This window comes from Canis lupus, chromosome 19 (genome assembly GCF_003254725.2).
Source record: "Canis lupus dingo isolate Sandy chromosome 19, ASM325472v2, whole genome shotgun sequence".
In the NCBI taxonomy this organism is placed as follows: Eukaryota; Metazoa; Chordata; class Mammalia; order Carnivora; family Canidae; genus Canis; species Canis lupus.
In genome coordinates, this window is record NC_064261.1 from 40,639,067 (window position 1) to 40,662,109 (window position 23,043).

A 23,043-nucleotide genomic window follows, 5' to 3' on the forward strand; every position below is an offset into this window, starting at 1 on the left:
TATGTAAAAGGGAGAGGAAAGTCTGTCTTGGAAATTGAGCCTTTTTTTTTTTTTTTTCTAAAAACACATAAATTGAAAAACTCCATTAAGTTTTGTATTACTGTGTGAGGTAGAGCTGCCTTAACAAAGTATCACTGACTGGGTGGCTGAAACAGTGGGAATTAATTTTCTCACTGTTCTGGAGTCTGGAAAATCTAAGATCAGGTGTCAGTGATCTGATGCCTCTCTGCTTGGCTTGTAGACAGTATCTTCTTTCTCTGTCTTCACAGTCTTTCTTCTGTATGTGCCCGTGTTCTAATCTCTTCTTGGAAGCAGACCATTCATACCATTCATTCATATGTGGGATTAGAGCCCACGCTGGTGAGCTCATTTTAACTTCATTATTTCTCTAAAGACCTTCAAATAGACACATATTCTGAGGTACTGACAGTTGGCACTTCAATGTATGAATTTGGAATGCTGATAACAATTCCTGAAAGGTGAGAAACCTAGATACTTCTTGATCAACAGGTTTCTGCTGTGTGATACACTAAAAGAGGTCTTTTCCCCCTACCCCCAGCATGCACAGAGATAGTATATTCTGACATAGGTGGGACATTTTCTTTTTTTTTCTTTTTCTTTTTTTTTTTTAGGTGGGACATTTTCAAGAGACGTTCCTCCTACTGTGTCTTAATACTGATGAAGTTTTGGAATATAGGTGAAGTTTGGTGGGGTGAGGTCCAGAGCTGATGACCAAGAAAGAATTCTTGAGGCATCTTTGGTGCAATATGGTGGTTTTATTAAAGCATGGGGACAGAACTTGTGGGCAGGAAGAGTTGCTGCCCCAGGCCTGTGAGGGGTGACTAATTATATACCTGGGAGTTGGGAGGGGTTAGGTTGAGGATAGCATACTCTCTAAGGAATTTTGGAAACAGAGTTTCCGGGACCTTGAGGGGCCTAGCTATTATTGGAAAAAGGTCACTTAGGGGATCCTTGGGTGGCTCAGTGGTTTAGCACCTGCCTTTGGTCCAGGGCGTGATCCTGGAGTCCTGGGATCAAGTCATACATTGGGCTCCCTGTGTGGAGCCTACTTCACCCTCTGCCTGTGTCTCTGCCTCTCTCTCTCTGTGTGTCTCTCATGAATAAATAAATAAAACCTTAAGAAAAAAAAAAGAAAGAAAAGATCACTTATTACCGTTTAATAAAACCTGAGCCATGAGACCCTTCAGATATATATTGGTGGGCCATGTGCTTGGGGGATGATTGCCAACACAGATCTTGGGGATTTAGTGATAAAGGAAATTTCTAAAGGATTTTTTATATGTTAAAGTAGATTTACAGGATCCTGGGGGTCAGGCTAAGATTGCCTTTTGCCCTTAGCAAAGTATTAACATTGAGGGAGTTGAGTCCACAGAGGAATGTCCCTCTCCCTGTTTCAAGGACTCGTCAATGTGCAGCCCCAGGCTTGTGCTTTGTCCTCAGCTAGTCCTCTGTTCCCCCATCAATCCAAATCTCCCAAAATGTTACATTGGAGGGAATAATGGTAATGAGGTATACATTGCCTTTTTCATTTTGAAGGGAATAATCTGATTTGAATAGACTTAAAAGTATATATGTGTATATATGTATATATTAAGTATATATGTGTCTATATTAAGTATATATGTGTGTATGTATTTATATATATGTACACACACATATGTGATACGGGAGAGCTTGGTTCTTGTCTCACAGAGTCAAAGAATGTATCTTGTGGACACAGGAGAGTGAGTAAAGGCATGCAAGTTTATTAAGCAAAGAGAAAGCTCTCAGGAGTGAGAGGGGTCCAGACAAGGTTGCCACTGAGGGCTTTTAGGGTTGGTCTTTTATTGAAAGCCAACCAGGGAACCTAAATCTTTTGACATATCTATTGATATCATCATTGAGTAAGGACTAGTGATAACATCTTTAATGGCTAACTTCCTTTTTAGGCTCCTTTTTTGGTAATTCTTTGTTGGTCACAAGTAGCTGTTATAACAAGACCCCATCTCTGGCATCTGGGACAGGATGATCTGATTTATTTATCTCTGGTTTCCTCTCATCTCCACATTTTTGGATTTTTGTGAGCCTGCTTCCCTGGTCCCCTACCTAGCCCTGCCTAGCCCCATTTGTCCTTAACTCACATAAACACATGAACTCTCTGTGGCTTGATGAGGGATATCAATATGGAAACCTCACTATAATTTACTTGAATTTCAACATGTTTTATTTTCCCATGGGCATCACCTTCTGTAATCCATTTCTCTGGTGGTGGCTCCCTTATCAACATATTTTTGTATATAAGAAACATGGAATCGTTTTTACTACTTCTCTCTTTTTAAACACATGCAGAGGAACCATTATTGAATCCTGACTATATAGTTCATTACTCCACCAGTTTTCACAGGCCCACTTTTGGAAGTCAATGTTTGAAAATGTATTGACTTATATTCCTATCAAAATCATCCCTTTCTTCCCCAAGGTAATGGATGCTTTTGATAGAATGAGGAAATGGCTAACAAAAAGTGGGGGGAAAAAGGGGTCAATTAATATGTGAACTATATCTTCCTATAGGAAGCACTTTGAGCATTGTGCTTTATAAATTGACAGATATTTGGCAGCTGACAAATTGGCTTTTATTTACCCCCTTTTGGTGTATTTATCAATGTTTAACTCCCAGTCCAGTAGGGGTGGGCACCTTGTTTTACAGAATTTGTTGATTTCTGTAGTGTAAATACTCCCACCATAGCCAATTTTAAGTTACTTGCAGGAAATTAGCTAGCATGCAAAATTCCTAAAAATTTAATAGTTCTTGTGAAACAATAGTACATCTAGCACTGGCATACCTTTGGTTTCCATCCTCACAAAGTTTTACATCAAGGCTTCAAATATGCTGTTTCAGTGACCTAAAATAATCTTTCTGTGCTCCAGAAGTTCCTATTAATCTTTCAAAGAAATGCAGCTCTAATGCTTAGAACCTCCTCCTCAGCTCCTCTCATCCCCCAGGCCTTCCTAGGGGGTCCATCACTGACTCATCAACTGTTTTCCTCATCATTATAAATGCTTTTGTGTTGGATTCATCCCAGTATCCCATTATCCTTTTTATTTATTTATTTGTTTCCCAATTAGATTGTTAGCATTTGATAGCACTTTAATTGTGCAAATGAGGAAATTAATGATAAGAGCCTAGCAGCGTGGGGGAAACATGTTATCACATTTGTTTATTTTTTTTCATAGCTCAATATGTAAAAGAATATCTAGATTAATACTCTACAGTTGTACTGTTGTTTGACCTTTGACAAATGACTTAGCCTTCCTGAGCCTGTTTTCTACAGATGGAGGTAATAATACATAATCTCATGAGACTGATGTGAGAAAGTACCTGTGAGATGCAGCACAGTGTGTGACACCTGGGGACCAGTCAACAAATGGCGACTGTATGTTATATTGTAGGTGAAAGCATAGTAGGAGAGCCTCCATTATTTTTGGTAATGCTTCAGACAAAGTTCAGGGTGGACTCTTCTTACATATATGTTCTGCTAGAGTGAAGTAACTTCACAGTTTCAGATAAAATAGAGCATACTTTCTTAAAATGGATGTTCTTTCTTATTTTATCATGATGCCTCTAACATTTTTAACCATATTTGAGAGCTTATATCAAATGTCAGAGTTTTTTTTTTTCCATAACAGGTGCTTCATAATGTTGCTTGCATCTGTTTAATCTGTGCTCTACTGTTTTTTGCTTCTGTTCCTTCAGCCTTTGCATGCAAGACTCCTTCCCTTTGACTGTCCAGTCCTGCATCATGCCGAAAGACTGTGAAACTACGGAATGGTCCTCCTGGAGCCCTTGCTCTAAAACGTGTCGTTCAGAAAGTCTCTCACCAGGATTTAGGAGCAGGAGCCGGAAAGTGAAGCATGTTGCTATTGGGGGTGGAAAGGAATGCCCTGAACTTCTTGAGAAAGAGGCCTGTATTGTTGAAGAACTCTTGCAACCATGTCACAGGTATTATACATTCTTTGCATGAGTATCGAGTGTTCCATATAACCTCATTTTATGTAGTGTAGGGATGGTAACAACAGTAACTGTGACTCATAATTGTTGAGTCTTTACTCAGTTTTGAGATCCACACAAAGCAGTACAGCACGGTGGAAGAGCATGGGCTTCTGATTCCTTGGGCTGGAATCCTATTTCTGTGACTTTCTAAATTTGTGAATTTTGGCAAGTAACTTAAATCTAGTGCCTTAGCTTATGCATCTGCTAGCAGTATTTACTTCATCTAACACCTGGCATATAATGAATGCTCAATAACCATTTGTTATCATTACCTGACATGTAACACCTAAATTTTATGACAACCTAAGAAACTAGAAGACAGCCTAGAGACTAGACATATTTTTACCAAAGATGAATTTCATAACATCTTCATTTTGCAAATGAGGCTGTTGATGCTTAGCGAGATTAAATAATTTTTGAGATTACATAGCTAGTGGGTGGCAACACCCTAATTCTAATGCAATTCTGTCTGTAAAGGTTATTGTCACCCTGCACATTGTTTCTAGTACAGAGTCCTGGGGGAGCCAAAGAATGTTGGGAAAAGGCTTGACCTGGATTAGTAAAATTAGTAACTATATTTTAATATTTTTATATTAGTTATATTTTGCCTGTCTGTATGTATCGTCCTTGGTGAAGAGCTCCAATGTATTTTTCTCTAGGTTGTTGACTCACTGGTAGTCCAAGTATGATAATGACAGAAGTCATTTGGAGCTGACTATTCAGAAGTCTTTTAGGGATACATTTGCTGCTGCTGGACAGCTGCCCTGAACTCTGTCTTTTAAATCTGTAGCTATTTTAGATAGATCTTTTCTATAGTTTCTTAGGGTGTATAAGGTTCAAGAATCAATGAAAAGTAAAATGAGGCAAAAAACAGCTTCTTACAAAAATTAATGACACAATTAATCAAAATCAACAGGCATTATTGATGGGCTTACTATTCTTTATGCTTGAGATGATGTGTATATAGGATGAGGCAGGGATGGATGAATCAAGGGGCAAGTTCCTGTTGTCAGATTCTTAGCCACTCACTTCCTCCACTTCATCATTGATTTCAGTGTAGATTCAACTCCTTACTTACTGCTTGTTCATTTTTTACCAAGATGACCCCTTAGATTCGTATCAGTCTGTACCTCAAAAACAGAAGAGGTAGATGTAGTTGATGATTCTTTAAAGATTAACTTATTGTCACACAGAATCTTTCCTAGTTGTGTTGAATATGTGTCAATTCTTTCAAAACGCTGATACTGAGGAAAAGAATGTGATTGGAAATTACATAAAGCCTGAGATCTTTGTTCCTTTTGATTTTGGACACACTTGGATTAAAATTGCATCACCATCATATATTAATTGTGCGTTTTGGGGCAAGCTATACAATCTCTCCAAGGCATTTTCCTTTTCAATAAAATGAGTCCAATTATACTGCCTAAATTGAGGGTTGAATACATATAGACCAGGCACATGAAATGTCAGTCCCAGTGCTCAGCACATAGAGGGCATTACAAAGAAGGGAATCAATCCTTTTGTTGCTATTTGCAGGTGTGTTCATTTCCTCCAGAAAGAAAATCTCTCCTTTCCTTAGATGGCATATTGTGGTGATTTATTGGGGTAGGGAAAATTATTTTTTCTGAGTAATGTGAAATATTTTTTTCTATGGAGGCATAATTCAGAAGGGCTCCCAATGTTAGGCTTCCAGGAATGGAATCTGGGTTTAATGATAAACTTGATCTTGATTCCTTTTTCCTTCATTCCTTTCATGGAAGGATAGCGACCTCTTCTAGATGTTGATTTATAGACATCTGTCCATTTTTTTCTTCTCTTTTCTTTGTTAAAAATTATTACAATTCTCTTGGGAGTCAGAGCAGTTCGTCTCTGATTACTAGAAAGTTGAATTGCATTTACATTTGTTAAATAATGACTACCTTTTATTGAGTACATACTGTTGGCCAATAACTATGTCAGAGATTTAACAAAGATTATTTAGAAGAACAGTAAGCTTATCATCAAAATGGGACACTTTTGTGGGTAAAAGTGATGCAAATTGGTATTGTTCAGAATCAAAACTGAAGTCTATTTGGCTTCAAAGTCAATATTCTTTCCATGACTTTCATGATAGCTGTAAGGAAGACACATCCCCGGGTAAGGGCATATATACACATATTTATGTGTTTATGGGTATCGTTTCTTTCCAACAAAATGATGTGGAATGGTAATGATTCAAGATGTACCAAAGATGAATTTCTTTATTGATCTTCATTTGATTGAACTTTAACATCTGAAAATAGGTCTGACAAATTTCATTGACAATGAACCTGGCCCTCTAGTTCTGCTGTTTGGAAATGTTACTGAATTTGACATTTTTTTTTTCAAACCTTCTCAAATAGTAAATTTGTAGGAAATAGGAGTCCTTGAGAACTCACTGAATACCAACCAATGTTTCCTAGGGAGAATGATGTGTTAGCAACTGATTCCAGGAGAATGCATAAATAACAACAGAATTAACATTGGCTGACATTCTTATTTGTCTGAAATCTGAGCTGTGGCCTCTACCACAGGAAAGCATAAAGGCTGTGTACTAACTTTTGTTTCTAGTGTGACATTGGTGATTAAAATTCATTGTGAACAGGGGAAATGGAAACAAAAATCTATTAGGGAATAAAAAATGCCCATTTCTCCTTTCCCAGAATTCATGAGCAATTCATATACATCAAGCAATCTAATTTACCATATTTCTCCCCAGTAGGGAAATGTTCAGTGGCTTCTCATAGTGTTTTTTAAAACTCTCTCAGAATGCAATTTGGCTTTTACCCATTCACCATCTGTGCTATAAGAGATGTGTTCATCCATTCAATAAATGTACATTGACCTCTTGCTATGTGCCGAACACTATGTTTAATGTTTGTGATACCTCAGAGAACAAAATAGTCAAAATCCTTCCCCTACTCATTGGGCTTAAATTTTAGTGAAGGTATACCAAATAAATATAATAAATAAGCTATACACTGTGTGCATGAGCTGTGGGGGAAAAAAAACATTATAGCAGGATTGCTGGGATGCTGTGATGTGGGGTCAGCTCAGGTTACACAATTAAACAGGGTCATTACAGAAGTCTCATTTGCACAAGCAGAATATGATAGGGGACCTTGAAAAAGTGAGGAAATCAACCTTTTAGATAACTCGAGGGAAAATATTCCAGGAAGAGGGAAGAGCTAGAGAAGTACCCTTGGTTCTACATATTAATATTGCTCAAAAAGTTCTTCAGTTGCCTAACTTTGGGGCTACTCTTCTCACCAGCTGGACTCTGCTGGTCAGCATTTTAGTGGTAAATACCATGAGTGTCAGTCCCTAAGGTGTGATCCCATTAAAGGCATGGTGACCAAGAGGAGCCCGTTTTAAGAAGTGCTCCCTGAGACCAGAATTTAAGTAAACTTGAAAGGACACAGAAGCTAGTCTATGTTATGCCACCATGGAAATTACAGAACTATAAAGAAGTTAGCATAGTAAAGCCTTAAGTTTGTTTCCAGAGTATGTTTTTAACTAAGACATGTATAGACTCCAAGAAGCCTCTTCATTCTGCTTTCCACAACCTACTTCTAAGTTCGTGTCCCCTTCCAACATAACAAGTACTCACATTGCATCGTATGAGGGTGGGCATAGAAATGAGAGAGACAAGATGAATCTGCTTGTCACTTGTCACCTTTTCTCTTGTGTGTTTATCTCCTGTCATTAGGCATTGTGACCTTAGGCATTATGTTAATGTCTACCTCAAAACATTGAAAGATATGTGTTTTAAGCTACCTTGGTTCTTGTGTCTTTTCTTATGTCCTGATTATTAGATCCTACATCTCAACTCAGAGGATGGTGAAAAGCATTCTAAGACCATAAATAAGGTGGCCCTGTTTACTATAGTATAAGGAAAGCATTTTAAATGCTTAATGTCAGATAATTGAGGCATGGCCTGATGCTGGAACAGCTGTGACTCCAGATCTTGTGTATTTGTGTAGAGAGTGAAGACACTGTAACACACACAAATATTGAAAAATATCAACATCTTTCTTGGAAGTGACACCTCAGGTGACCCATCAGCAGCTTCCACCACTTCTGCAGGAGATAGCAATTTTCACACAAAAATTGTTAAGAGGCTGTTCTGCCTCTTAAATGATCATTTGGAATTTGAAATGGATTATAAGATACTATAAGGCACTGTTAAAAGGTGACAGTGACCAATGTAGATTAAAACTGCTTAGATCTTGAGGCAGGGGCTGAGTGGTTAATACTATTACATATACTGTGTGAAAAAAAAAAACTACACAGAAAAGCCCATTTGTAACACATTGTTTCAATACCTGGGTCTGGCACTGAATAGATGGGCTCTCACAATCCATCCCTCCTTATCTCTGGTATGTATGAATTTACCTTATTATGGTCTATCTGTGCAGACTCATAGAGAGAGAAGTGTCTGGGCCTCCTGCAGCCTACTTTGATTTGTTTCTGTAACAACTCCCTGTGGCCAGCCTGTTTGTTCCTAACATCTCTTTAAGGCATTGAACCCAATTTTAGATTTTTCTAGATAAAATTCTTTTTCTTTGAGAAAGCTCTGGGGATTCATTTATATATCTTTATAGATGATATTGAAGCCAGGGATAGAGCTAAGGAAAAGGATGGTAGTCAAAACTTGACTTGGTTATTGGCCTCCTTTGCCCACTGGAACTGTGTAAGTGCTGAAATAGGGTTTGTGTGTTGTGAAGAGGTGTTGGTCCGACACCTTCACCCTGTCACTGTGCTAATGGCTGGGGAATTCAGGAAATGGAAAACTTTCAGTTTCTGTTCACTTAGTGCAGGCTTCTTAAGAATCTTGTAAAAAGATCTTCTTTGACTTATGTTGAAGTTACCCCTCGATACACCTATGGAAGTCGAAAAGATGTGAGTCGAAAATGCATTTATTCTATCTTAACCTACCAAGCATCATAGTTTAGCCTAGCCTACCTTAAATGTGCATAGAATGCTTAAATCAGCTTAAAGTTGGGCAAAATAATCTAACACAAAGCCTCTTTTATAATAATATTGCTTATCTCATGTAATTTTTTGACTACTGAAAGTGAAAAACAGAATGGTTTTAAGTGTATCTGTAATTTACCCTTGTGATCACATGGCTGACTGAGAACTGTGGCTTACTGCCATTGCCCAGCACCATGCGAGTATCAGACTACACATTGCTAGGTGGAAAAAGATCAAATTTGAAAGTATGGTTTCTACTGAATGTGTCTCACTTTCATGCCATCACAAATCAGAAATATGTAAGTTGAGCTCTTGTAAGTCAGAGACTCTCTGTAATATTACTCTTTAAAAACTAGAGGATCCAAAACAAGATAACCATATTCTTTAAGAGTATTTAATAGTTGGTAATGTTCTTACAAATCATCCCATACATAGAGATGTGGCTTTTTTTGTTTATTTTTTCCTCTAATTAAGAATGGGTAACACTTATAAAAATGCCTGGCTCATTGTAAATGCTCAGAAAACAATGAGTGAGTGAGTGAGTGAGTGAGTGAGTGAGTGAGTGAATGAATGAATGAATGAATGTTCTTAGGTAGGGCAATTCCAGAATAACATCATGCACAGGATATTTTCTTCCATGATCATACTTATTATATAACATGTGTGAAGGATTCAAAGTCATTTCTTATTAAGAGCAGCTGAAATTGGCATCGTCAAAGAGATTAAATAAGAACATCTACCCAGAACAAGGAGGGACACATGAAGCTTGATTTGACATGGTCCCCAATGGCTGTCTTGCTTCTGCTAACAGCGTGTCTGGTTTTCCAGATAAGAAGTTTCTATTTTCATTAGGTTGTAAGTACAGCTTCAGAAAGGGTGAGGAATGAGATCACAGTCTGAATTTGCAAAAGTTTGCCTTCCAGAACAGAATGGCATGCATATCACCTATCACATCTTCTGTATCTTCTCCCATTGATCATCCACTACAGCACTAACACCCTGTACATGATAGGAACTCCATGCAATTTTAAAAATATTTTAATTGATTCATTAAGGATGTTTTAAAAAATGTTTTAATTAAGCTGCTTTTCAGCAGCACTTGAGGAGTAAAGGAGTCATCACCTGGAGCCCTCAGGAGACTCTGCTTTAGACGAGAAACAATAGTTTCAAATAATCTATAAATTGTTTCAACAGAAGAAGACTGATGTCTTTTTATTGAGTCTGTCTTTTACTGGTGTATATTGTTTCATGAGTCCCCATTGTGTCACTTTAAGTCCTCTTGGATAGAAGATTTGTTCCCGTGTTAGTGTAAGAAAGTTAACGTACTGCTAAGTGCTGTGCATAGCGATAGGAGTCTATTAATAATACATATGTGGAGTTTAGCTAGCGAAGCCATCTGCTGAAGGGCAAAGAGCTTTGCACTTTAGAGTAGCTTTCCATAATCAATAGTCCCACTCTATTCAATAAAAAATTACTAGAGCATAAAATATATAAAGCTTGATCCATTCCCTTTATTTTGGTCGTCTGTTCAGCAAAAAAATGACAAGTTAATTCTTTTCTAAATGCATTTACAACTTTAAAAGGACAACAGACATTATCATAAATTAGTCATGCTGCAGTACACTGATTGTTAATATACACACATTTAATTTGAATACCTTGCACTAGGGTTTCAATTCTAAGAGTGTTTGCACATCTATATATGCTTAGTCAAAACATGACCATTAACTAATGCAATTATTCTTTCAATCTGTCATCATTGAATCACTTAAGATTTTATTCCACGTTGCTTTGCTTTAAACCCAAGCCTTTAGAAGGAGAAAAGAAATCCACACTTTGTAAGCAATTCTAAGCCTTGTGAAAGTGATAAAGCATATATTCTAAAGGGCAGAGGTTCCTAGAAAACTCTGATGGGCCTGCCATCCTGTTGCCATTAGAATCACTTTATGGCATATTAGTAGGATGGAGGTCTTTCAAAAACAGTCACCAAATGTGCCTACTTTTCTAATTTTGGCTTTGCTAATTTAGGATGTCTCTACTCGTTGCTTCACAGCAATGAATCCATTCCTTACTCCTTCTGCCTTTCCCCTTTGCATTTGAAGAGTAGCTTGATTACAGGATTCCTTGAATTAACACCACTGTCTGGAAGACAAGCTGGTTATCTCAGCAATTGAATTTGGGGGCCTTGATTCACTTTTCCTACCCCAGAATTTCTCTTCTGTATCTATTAATGGGAATATGTATTTCTATCTTTAGGATTTTCTTTCTTTTATTTAATCTTGATTTCTTCTTTAAGCTGCATACACCTCCTTCGAATGATAACATATTTAATATTAGCTTTTTTATAACTTATTTATTCCACTATAGTTAACATTACAGTTAGTTTCAGGTGCACAATATAGTGATTCAGCAATTCCATACATCACCTGGTGCTCATCACAAGTACACACCCAACTTTTAGTATGTATCATGTGGATACATTTGTTGACCATTTCCTAAGAGGAGACGTACATTATAGGGAACACATGAGGAGACCGGACCCTAAGTTTCAGGCATGAGACGCAGATTTAGAAAGCAAATTCTAGAAGGTTAATGAAGAAAAACTGAAGTTTAGAGTTACAATCCATGATTGCCCTGATAATTGGGTTATTGTCCCCTTTTCTGGCCTGCCTCATTTAAGAATTCAATGCCAAAAAATTGTGGTGCTAATGCTTGGGAAAAACAATTTGGAATCATTCTTCATTTCTCCCTTTCTCTCTCATCCATATCAAATCCATTAGAAGCTGTCTCTGCCTCCCAGTATATCCTAAGCTGGTCACTTCTCACCACATTCGCTATGATCAGCCCAGTTAAAGCCACTATTGTCCCTCCTAAATGACCAAAGACCTTCAAATTTGTCTTCCTTCTTCACATCCCTCATTGCCTATTCTTCACTCAGTAGCCAGGATGATCCTTTAAAAATTTAAATCACATCATATTACTGTCTTTCTCAAAACTTTGCAGTGATTTCCCAGCACATTTGGAGTGACACTCATACTCCTAACTCTGGCCTACAGAGGTGTTTATAGCCTGGCTCCTGACCATTCCTCATTTCCTTTCCCTCTTATCCTGACCTACCTGGCCCAGCCACACTGATGTCCTAGAAAGTGCATGCACTCTTCCTCCCTGGGAACGTCAGGTATGCCCTCCTCTCTGCCTAGAATGGTCCCTGCCCACTTATTCACTGTGCTCATTCCCTCATGTTCTTCAGGATTCTGAAGACATCCCTGGTCATGGCACTGAAATAGCTCTCCTGGTCCATCTCTTTCTTCTCTGCAGTGTCTGCTGCCATGTTATGTGTGAGGCACTTCTGTCTCTCTGCCCCACTAGAAGGCAATCTTCTCAAGGTCAGGAGCTTTGTCTTGCTCACTGCTTTGCATTTCTGTTGTCTGAAATCTTTCCTGGCACATAGCTGGAGCTCAGGATTTACTTAATGAAAGAAAGGATGAGTGAATGTGTGGTTGCATAAGTGACTCACTTACTAGTTGGGCAGGCTATTTTTCCTAGGGAGTCTTGTTTTTTAGCTCTTCCCCTGCTTTCAGTCTCTCTTACGTATCTGTATGTTAAATAAAATGCCCTTGCATGAGTTATTTTCCCTGTGCATTCAGTATTGAGTTATCAGCATTTCCCTTCTCCGAGGTTGGGGGTCCCAGAGTGGCTGGCAGTTTGCTCTTTCACTAATAGTGGGAATATGGGAGTTTTCACATGAATGGATCATAACAAGTTTACCTAAGATTCAGAATCACCACGGAACAGTGTGAAGAATTTGATTTCAAGCCTTTTTAAAAAGTTGTCTTCTGTAATTTTTAGTGGGAATTTTAATTTTTATAGTTAGAGACTGTTTTATTTGGCTTATATATTATTTCTTTTTTTAATTCACAGTTATATCCTGAAAGTACTAAAGTTTAACCCAATGTGACCACAGTGCTCTAATTATAAGTGGGCTGTAAAATATTCTCAAAATGCATTTTTCATTTGAGACAAAGAAATAAAATAAAATATTTTTTATAAAATAAAAAAATAAAATTTGAGACAATAAAATAAAAATTTGGCAGTGCCAAATAACAAAGGGAGTTTTTTTGTTTGTTTTTGTTTGGTTTGGTTTTGCTTCAGTCCAGAACACACTTCCTCAGGCCATGACCAACATTTGCTTGTCCTCATAATGGCTGGATAGGTAGCTACCTAGTCCCAACTGAACCTATTTTCTAAATCCTTTGACCACGTTTCTTTGGTTTGTCATTCACAATTTTAGTCTTCCTGTCATTTTCACTAAAAAGATGTGCTTTGGAGTCAGATAAATCTGACTTTAAACATTACTCTTTCAATTACTTATATGACCTTGGAAGAATTATTTCTTTTTTATTCCAATTACCCCATCTGTAAAAGGGGAAAGAGTATCTTCCTCATAGGGTTGTTGGGATGATTTCATGAAGTAACCCACCTAAATTTGTTATTGCACTGCCTGGCACAGAGTAGGCATGTAGAAAGTATTAGTTGTTATTGTCACTTGAAGGATATGTCATGAGACTCAAGGAGCTCAAGTAAATTAATACCTTAGCCATTGTGGTCAGCCAGAAGTTTGAAAAAAGCGAATGGATCCTACACATTTCAGGATGTAGGATGAGGATGGACTACTGTTTTTCATTCCGTGGCCCTCTTAACTCTACTTGAAGCATTTCCACAATAAATTTCAAAGTGCTGTATACCCACAGGAGGTAGGACTCTGGCCTTTGAGATTTCCACATTTCCCTTCTAACTAGAAGGACAAAATGAGGGTATGTTAAAGGCATCAGAGGTGGGGGAGAGAGGATAGAAAAGGCCTGGTTTTTGACAGGAACTTCGCCTTTGAAGAGAATGTCCCAGGCAGTCAGGAAGGCAAGTTGTCTGGGGGCCTCCAGCTGTAACAACTTCTAAAGGAGAATGAGTACCAGTTAGTCAAGAGGACCCCTTTGTTTTCTCCTTTTGTCAGTTCCTGGAGACACTTTCCCAGGTTGATGGAGTTCAGGATGTGCACTTTTCATCATTGCGGGGTGATTTGTGACTAAACATAGATAGTGCTTTGAAACAAATAAAGAGGATGAGGCAAGATGGTGAAAGACAGGCATTTTAAAAAGGAATACAGAAGTCCCTTCCTGGTGTGTGTTTTCCCTCTGCCACTTGTTGGACTGGTGTTTTCTCTGATGAGGTCAACAACAGAGATAGTGATAAATGCCTTCTAGTTCTTTAGAGAATTTGTTTGCCAGTGAATGGAATTTGGGTGTTGTTGGTTAATGAGCTACTGACAGGGTTTTTGTTACTTTATATAAAGTACATAGTCATTAGACTTTTCATTTTTCTCTATAACAACTTCTAAAATTCTTCCATTGCTAATTCTTAGAGGGTCATGTTAAATTAATTGAAAAAGCTGTGTGGCCTGGTCCTTTCAAACAAGCAAACAAATTGCTTTGACTTGCTGTACTTCTGAACTCTATGTTTGCTGAACTTTGGTTGCTGGAAGTTAGGCCATGGTATTCCTGGATCTCTATTATTAGGACTTGATGAAATCAATGAACTCCTCATACATAACACATTAATTTGTGTGTGTGTGTGTGTGTGTGTGTGTGTATTTTCTGTGGAAGCAAGGAGCAAAAGGTACTTGTAGTAGGATGTAAGCAGGAAGGGATTTAGCATTTATTGAACATTTATTATATGCCATGTTCATCATTTGGTATTATTATACCCATTTTACAGATGAGAAAACAGAACTGGGCCACAGTCACATGTGCCTAATACATGGCAGGGCATAGGTCAGTTGAGCTGTAAATCATGCCTGTTGTCTATACCACACCAGTTCCCTTTTTTGCCTACCTTATTTGCTAATTATATCCTAGGAGATGCCTACATAGTTCCTATATCTGACTCCCTGCTTAATGGCCAGGGAGCTCTTCTGCTAGAGAACCTATGGAGGAAAAGGGTCTGAAGTGAGACCTTGGTAACCATCCACCCCAACAAATCCTTACCTCCTCATTGCACTTTGCCCTAGAATACAGAGTCACATGCCCTGAGACTCAGATACATGAGGGACAAGCCTTCTGGAGACTCAGATACATGAGGGACAAGCCTTCTGCTTGAGTGACCATGGAGAACAGTGTGAGAACTTTGAGTGGGGCGAAGAGGTTTCAGAACTTCACCTCTGGAGAAGGCCTGCCTTTGGGAAGAACCATACTTTTCTTGGTCTCTCACACCCAGGAATTGGAAACATTATTGTCTGTATTGCCTGCATTAAGCAGGACCTGCACTCTGCACTCCAAAGTCTTGCCCAGCCTACTGACTAATTTTCCAGCCTTGGAAAACCATGTGAAAATGAAGTAGGGAGGCAGAGGGAGAACAGTTGTGTTACAACAAATACCACGGGATTGTCCAAAGCCTTTTCTACAGTGGACTTTTTATAAGACATATGATTGTCAAATCTCAAGCTTTTTTAGAGTGATGACATGTATTGTGAAGGAGTTTGATCACTATTAAGTTTGTTAGAGATTTGCTTTCTTACTTTGATGTCTGTGACTTGATTTTATGCTAGTTTCTGTAAGGCAAGGATTTTGGTGGCACACACTTATTTTTATTGCTGTTTTTTTTTTTTTTTTATTTTAAGCAGTCACAAAGCTGAGATATTTTTCCCCAGATCTGAAATGGGACAACAGTTATGAGAATGTTCTTAGCTTTTGTTTATTGTTCTAGAAGTTAATGAGACTATTGGTATTTATGTGAATGCTGTAGGGTTCTATTTATGCTGTGGGCTTGAAGAATGTTGTAATAACCCCCAAAAGGAAATTCTGTCTGAAATAATTCTCCAGGTCTGAGCACAGTGTTGTTATAGTTGTTTTGTTTTCCGCAAGTTATATACAAATTCTGTTATGTTTTCTCCCCTTATTTGTATATGTGTGTGTCTATTAATATGTATCTTAACCCATTATAAACCAGGAAGCTATATTCCTAAGTCAGTTTAAATAACAGCATGTCTATGTATATAAAAAAGCACCCATCCAGGGATGTCTGGGTGGCTCAGCGACTGAGCATCTGCCTTTGGCTCAGGGCGTTATCTGGGGATCTGGGATCGAGTTCTACATCGGGCTCCCTACATGGAGCCTGCTTCTCCCTCTGCCTATGTCTCTGCCTCTTTCTATGTGTCTCTCATAAATAAATAAATACAATCTTTTTTTTTTTAAGTACCCATCTGTTATATATAGTGCCACATTGTCAACTCATTTTTAACATGTACATCTTTATCCCATTGGGGTCAAGTGGAAATACTTTACTATATCAAGGAGGTTTAAAAGTTGGTCATCTCTGTTTAAAATCATATATCCCCAACTTCACACATTCACACGCTACTAACTTCAAAAGGCTGACTTTCACTTAGTTCTCCAGATGTCTGTGAAGTGATAGGCCATGACAAGTTCAGCTGGTAGGGAACAAGTTCATCTGGTTTCCACCTTCTTCTTCTGATTCTTCACTCTCTTATGGCTTCAGGGCTGAGACACAAACCCTATTTATCCATATTTCCTTTCTGTACTCCTCTCATCCCGTACTGCTATCATGAGAGGCTGCTGTGATTTCTTTTTTTTTCCCCTAGGAAATAAAAGGGATTTAGTGTTCAAAGCCAGTAGACTTCCTTATCCATAGGTGAAGATTTGGCCCTAGAAAGAGAGATTATTACATACATTTAATGTCATGACTTATATTTTCTTTAGAATCTTATATTTTCCTTACTTATTCTTTAAAATAAATCAAATCTAACAGGTATTCCTGGAGGACCTCTGAATGGAAAGAATGCCAAGTCTCTCTTCTCCTGGAGCAGCAGGACCCCCGCTGGCATGTGACAGGACCCGTTTGTGGAGGCGGGATCCAGACCCGAGACGTATACTGTGCCCAGAGCATACCAGCGTCCACCATACAGAAGGCCAAGGAAGGTAGGTGTCCTGTTCTGGGGACAGATGGTGCTGTTGTTGGAGGGCAAATCACCTCCAACACCATCTCCTCATGTTCTTCTTGATGTAATGGGCCCTCAGCACTCACAGATTTAATATTTGATTTATTGAGAATTTGCAAACCAGTCCTAAGTTCTGCTTCTTGCAATAATTGGGGATATTTAAAAAATGATAGCAATAATAATAACTTCAGACTCAATAGATCATTGTAAAAATTAAAAGAGAAAATATAACTAAGCGCTGTAGCAAGAATAAATGCTATAAGCTGAGAGAGGCTGTTAGGCTAGAGTGAGTCAACTCCTCATAAACTAGTAGCATTCTTTTTTGTTTGTTTCTCTCAAGAGAGTTGTTTGTGTTTGTGAATGTAGGAATTTCTACTGACATAACCACCTTCAAATGTCAAGGATCTACTGTTTTACTGGCAAGTTTTAAATAATGTGAAAAGAAGTAGAGAAAAGAGGTAGAGGAGTAGGAAAAACAACTTTTTCCACATTAGGCTCTCTGATAGGCAAGTAGTCCATTTGTTCCAGAATTTAAGACATTGATGACAGATAGGGACTGAAAACCTGGCCCAGATTAATTTAAGTCAGTTGATTGAAAGCCAAAAGTGAGCAATACCGCTTCTACTCTAGAAGAATGTGTGGCCTGTTCCAGTCACATTAGAAGACAGAACAGTGCCCTCTGCAGAAGTAGTCAAAGTGGGAATGTTTTCTTGAGTCTGCACATAAATCCTCTACTGTAGAATTTGGTATAAAAGCAAGATGAAAGCTTTCTTGGTATGGAAATGCATGTGTTTTACCCTATAAAGCTTTTCATACCAAGTACATTTGGGCGGGGGGGGGGGGGGGGGGCGGGGCACATGGCCTTTCAATATTCCGGAGGTAGGTATCTCTGACCCTAACCTTGGATAATTCACCCTCTCACTCATAGAGGGATTATCTTTACAGAATCCTTAGTGTTTGCTTCAACAACTAAAGTTACAGTGTCTCATTTACAGAGTTGGAGTTATTTAAAAAATAATTATATTTTCTTCCTTATCTAATGTCACCACTGGAAACTGGCAACTTACACTTTCTGTTCTAGGGTAGAACATGATTATGCTTAGTTCTCTGACTTTGGAGAACAAAATTTAGATAAAGAACTCTATATTATTCTTTCAGACCTTGATAATTTGTTTATTCTACCTCTTTCTTCCCTTTTACTGTTTTCTATAGTACTAGGGTTTTCAGAGGTTAGCAAATGCATTGAGGACATAGTGTAGCTTATTATTTACCTTGGTAGTCATTAACAAAGGTTTTATTTTGGTCTTATATGAAAGTGAACAATAAAAATTGTTGATCTAGGGGATCCCTGGCTGGCTCAGTGGTTTACTGCCTGCCCAGGGCGTGGTCCTGGAGTCCCGGGATCAAGTCCCATGTCGTGCTCCCTGTGTGGAGCCTGCTTCTCCCTCTGCCTGTGTCTCTGTCTCTGTCTCTGTCTCTCTCTCTCTCTCTCTCTGTGTCTCTCATGAATAAATCAACATTTTTTATATATTTTATTTATCTATTACTTTCCTTTCTTATAAATGCCTTAATTTCCTACTGTTATCATGTATAGATATACCTTGACATATCTGGCAACATGAGAATTTCTTCTTGGCTCAAGTTAAACATAAGAGAACAATTGAATTGCTATTGTAAGGGACCAGTGAGTGTGTTTGCTCAATTAAAGAGGTCAAATTTAAATATTTCTAACATTTTCTGTTAATGCAGTAATAAAGGCTAGCATTGGTGACAGTTTTTGTATTTCAGTTTTTGTGAACATTGGCTTTTCTTTTTTTAAATATTAGATTGTAGAGGGAGAAGAAATTTTAATAGCGTTGATTCTGGAAACTCTTTTCTCAATGACAATTGACTTTCCCACAGGTTAATTTTTCCTTAGACTCTAGGATACTTTGTTTACAATCTCCAAACTGAAATTGCTTGATTTTTCTTCTCTACAAAATCCCACCATCCACTGTGAGTTAGCTGCTCTGTATTTTAAGAACCTGATCTTAGAGAAACACAACCCTGAGTAAAAAACTACCACCACCCCTAGTGAACCAAAACCAAAACCAAAACAAACCCCCCAACCAAGACCAATTTCCATGGATCTCTCATTCAATAGTATGAAATAGAATGTAAATTCCAGAATACAGGGGTGGGGGAAAAACTAAAAGGATAGCTAATTCTCTCCCAAGTGCCTCTAAGTCTCTTGCTTGGGCTGGATGCTGAGGTAGGAATTCTGACTATGACACAGTTCTGTTAGCGTCTTATTTTTAGTGATGTCCCATTCCCCATTTGACCTCAATTCATGGTGGTTATAAAAATGGCATAATATTTATGGCATATTTACGTAATTCTTTTGTTTAGTGTTCATGTGATGTTTTAAATACAGCCAAAAAAATAGTGCTGTAACAATCAACATGAGAAGCATTACCCATAATAGTAGCCAAGCCAATAGAATTGGGAATGAAAATATAGAAGGATATTTATGATTTTGTTCACCAGTTATTGTTGTAGAGAGAATTGGGCTTGTCTTGTATAATTCAGAAATACCAGCAAGAGTAATGCTTACCTGGAGGTCTAAAAGTTTGGTTTGGTGAGACCATTTTTTTCTTGCTCTTTTCTCAAATGAAATTAAAGTCACTCAGCCTCATTCAAGCATTGTTTCTCAGGAGATGAAGCTTTGAAATAAAGAGGACATCTTCAAAATCTAATAAAGATTTGGGACATAGTTATATTCCATTCATGAAAACATGGCCTGGAGACTGAAGTATCAACAAATATGGAGTGAAATGACATGGAGATAAAATGTATTTTTATGGTGAGGAAAATATAAACCTCCCCCCCCCCAAAAAAAAAAACTAAATAAAACATTGGGGAAAGGTATCGGTGCAGTTGCAGTTAAGAACACTTCCTGAATTTTTTTGTATTTGAGATTCATTATTTGGCATTAAATGGGCACAACTTTTCTAAGGATGGGACACAGTTCAGCTTTGAGTTGTCAAATGCATTACTTGCTTCCTCCACTACAGTAAGATTAAGTAGTTCTTAAAAGTCCTACATCTTTATCATGTTGGGCCCAGAGTTGACAATAAGGAAGTACATGGTCAGATAAGAGATGTGTCCTGGAAGATTAAGTAGTATATGGAGACTTAATGTATTTTCTGTCTAAGAAGTGTGTATGGAGACTTAAAATGTTTGGATTGCAGGCTCTAATTTTTACCTGTATGGAATTTTGATAAGTTACATGATTGATGTTCCTGTCTTATAGTTCATTGTATGATTTTTAAAAAGATTTTATTTATTTATTCATGAGAGACAGAGAGAGGCAGAGACATAGGCAGAGGGAGAAGCAGGCTCCATGCAAGCACCCCAATGTGGGACTCGAACCCAGGACTCCAGGATCATACCCTGAACTGAAGGCAGGCGCTTAACTGTTAAGCCACTCACGCATCCCTCATTGTATTATTTTTAAAGATTGATTTGGTTAGTAAAAATTGGATGAAAATCAGTCTTTTTAAAAAATAATTCATTAAGTACCAGCTATATTTTAGGCTATGTACTAGATGCTGTATTATGAAGATGCCCCTCATTACTTCTTGTTTTTTTAATTGGAACAATAATTAAACTAACAATTATGCGATAGTGTCATAAATAATGTGATCGTTATATGTATAATATGACTAAAACCATTTAATGATTCCTGAGGGTTATCTTCATAAAGGAGGTAATGTTTAAAGAGAGTTTGTAGGATCATTAGGAAAGAATGTTCTAAGTGGGGGGGGGGCAGAGGGGACATATGGAAAGGAATAGAGACATTTGTGTTCAGTGGTGGCACATGAATTGGTGTGAGCGGAGCACAGGGAATAGGGAAGTGACAGTGACACTGGAAATCTAGTCCTTTTGTACTATTCTGGAGGTAAGACTTGGCTTTTGAGATATGGGTACAGACTTTCTTTCCCCACTGCAGGTTTTTAAGCAGAGAAGAAATCTCATATTCTTAGCTATATAAAAGAATGCATAAATATCAGTATACCAAGAGAATTCTTGGGAGTGCTCATATCCTACTTGCAAACTTATCTGGTTATCCAAGAAGATTTTGAGATATGAAATAAAGTAATTTACATGATGAACAGATGAACAGATTTCTTAAGGGGCAATTGAAGGAAATATCTATTCCACCATAATTTGATGGCCTGTCTTTAGAAATTGGTTTTAAAGTCAATAAGCTCATTTTGGTGTGAGAATAAAGTTTAAGGAAAAAATGCTCTTAGAACTTCCTTTAGTGTTGGCTTTCAGAGGAGAAATGGGTTTGTAGGATTTTTTTTTTTTTTTTTTTTGCTTTATGCTAAGAGAAACTGATACCTTGATGAAATTATCTTTGCTAATTAACAGCAGGCTAGTTGTTGGCAGGTCACATGAGACCAAAAGATAGAAGACAGTTGGCCTGTAATCATTCCACTTTGGGAATCCCCTCAATTATTGGAGTTATGGGTATAGGAGAAAGTCAGTATATGTATACACATACACATGGACACACATATGTATTTCAAATATTCTCCCCAAACATTCTCCCCAAAAGTGTGAAAGCTAAGAGAAGTTTAGAAAAAGAATATTAGATATTCTAATATCTATCTAATATTTAAAGGCAATTAGGTTACCGTGATTAGAAATTCCTACTGGTTCCGTTTCATCACTTATGTATCTCAGTTTAGTGATTTTTTTTTTAAATCAAGTATAACAAACTTATCTTGGTGTGATATGGCAAATGTTTGTTGAATTACTATCCTTAGCAAAACTATTGATGAGTTCTTACTTTAGCACTCATTAAATTATTAAGCTGTTCTTGACATTAAAAATGTCTTAATTTATTTAGCTCAAGGTATAATTCATATGATTGGAATGGGAATGGGAGGGAGCTGCCCTGGACGAATGATAGAGGTGGGATATTTTAGGAGAAAGCCTAGCATTGAGTAGATGCTACTCCTGGGAAAAATAAATGACTTGTGGAAAAAGAAGCCTTTTAGATGACACATCCTGCTTAATTTGATCTCCTTAAGAGGGAGAACACAGGTTCTTCTTCATAAAATGTATTTTTTTCCCAAAATCCACATAACTGAATTGATAATTCAATACCATGTGTTACTGAAATCAAAACATGTGGCATCATGCAGGAGCAAGATTGTCAAGAACCTAGAACTAGATGTGTCTGGATTTTTCCAATTCTTTCACCAGTGATATTTCAGCTTTGCTAATCCTGTGGCACTAAGCCCATACCCCTGTAACAACACATCCCTTTTTGCCTGATATCCAGCCATTGATATTATTGCCCTTGTCACCCGTTAGGCTATAAAGCCCTTGAAGGCTATTCATGGGATCCTACTTTGTATTTCCAAGTGCCACAGCCTATCACAAATGGAAAATTGCAAATGTGTATGGAATTCAAAATGAAAAACTCATTTTGTGAGAGACCAATACGTTAACTTTGTTGGATTCCTTTGCTTTATGGACAGAGCAGAGAAAGAAATTGCTTTACTGTTAATAAACCCAAAATGATCTGCTATTTGGATGTCATCATTCCTTGTCAAGCCCAGGTGGTCCAGAGGGCCTGGAATGGAATCAGATAAAATAGAAGATCTGAGGATCATAAAGTGATGGAAATAGTCCATGGGGAAAGATTGAAAAAGAATGCAAAGGAGACAACACGGAGGGTCACTGGCCCAGGGCGGTCTGCTTGGACTCAAACAGTGCATTTACTGAGTGATCCTGGCCCATAACATTAGGTAGTTGGTTTCTGAATAATTTCCAAAATATATTCCTCTTGTTCTCCAGAGAAAAGAGATTATAGAAGCCACAAATGATTTCAAATTATTTATGTCCATCTGTTTTAGTTATTTTTATAAAGATTTTATTCATTTATTCAAGAGAGAGCACAAGCAGAGGGGAGTGGCAGAGGGAGAGGGAGAAG

General features: G+C 37.8%; 1 protein-coding gene across 1 annotated transcript in view; it reads left to right on the forward strand.

Moving 5' to 3' along the window:
- THSD7B (thrombospondin type 1 domain containing 7B) overlaps positions 1-23,043 on the forward strand; it is a 735,307-nt gene that overhangs the window by 176,544 nt on the left and 535,720 nt on the right. The window contains exons 3-4 of the mRNA XM_025430666.3: positions 3,755-4,000; positions 16,865-17,034. Coding sequence (XP_025286451.1) covers positions 3,755-4,000; positions 16,865-17,034 — 416 coding nt within the window. The remainder of the gene's footprint in view (positions 1-3,754; positions 4,001-16,864; positions 17,035-23,043) is intronic.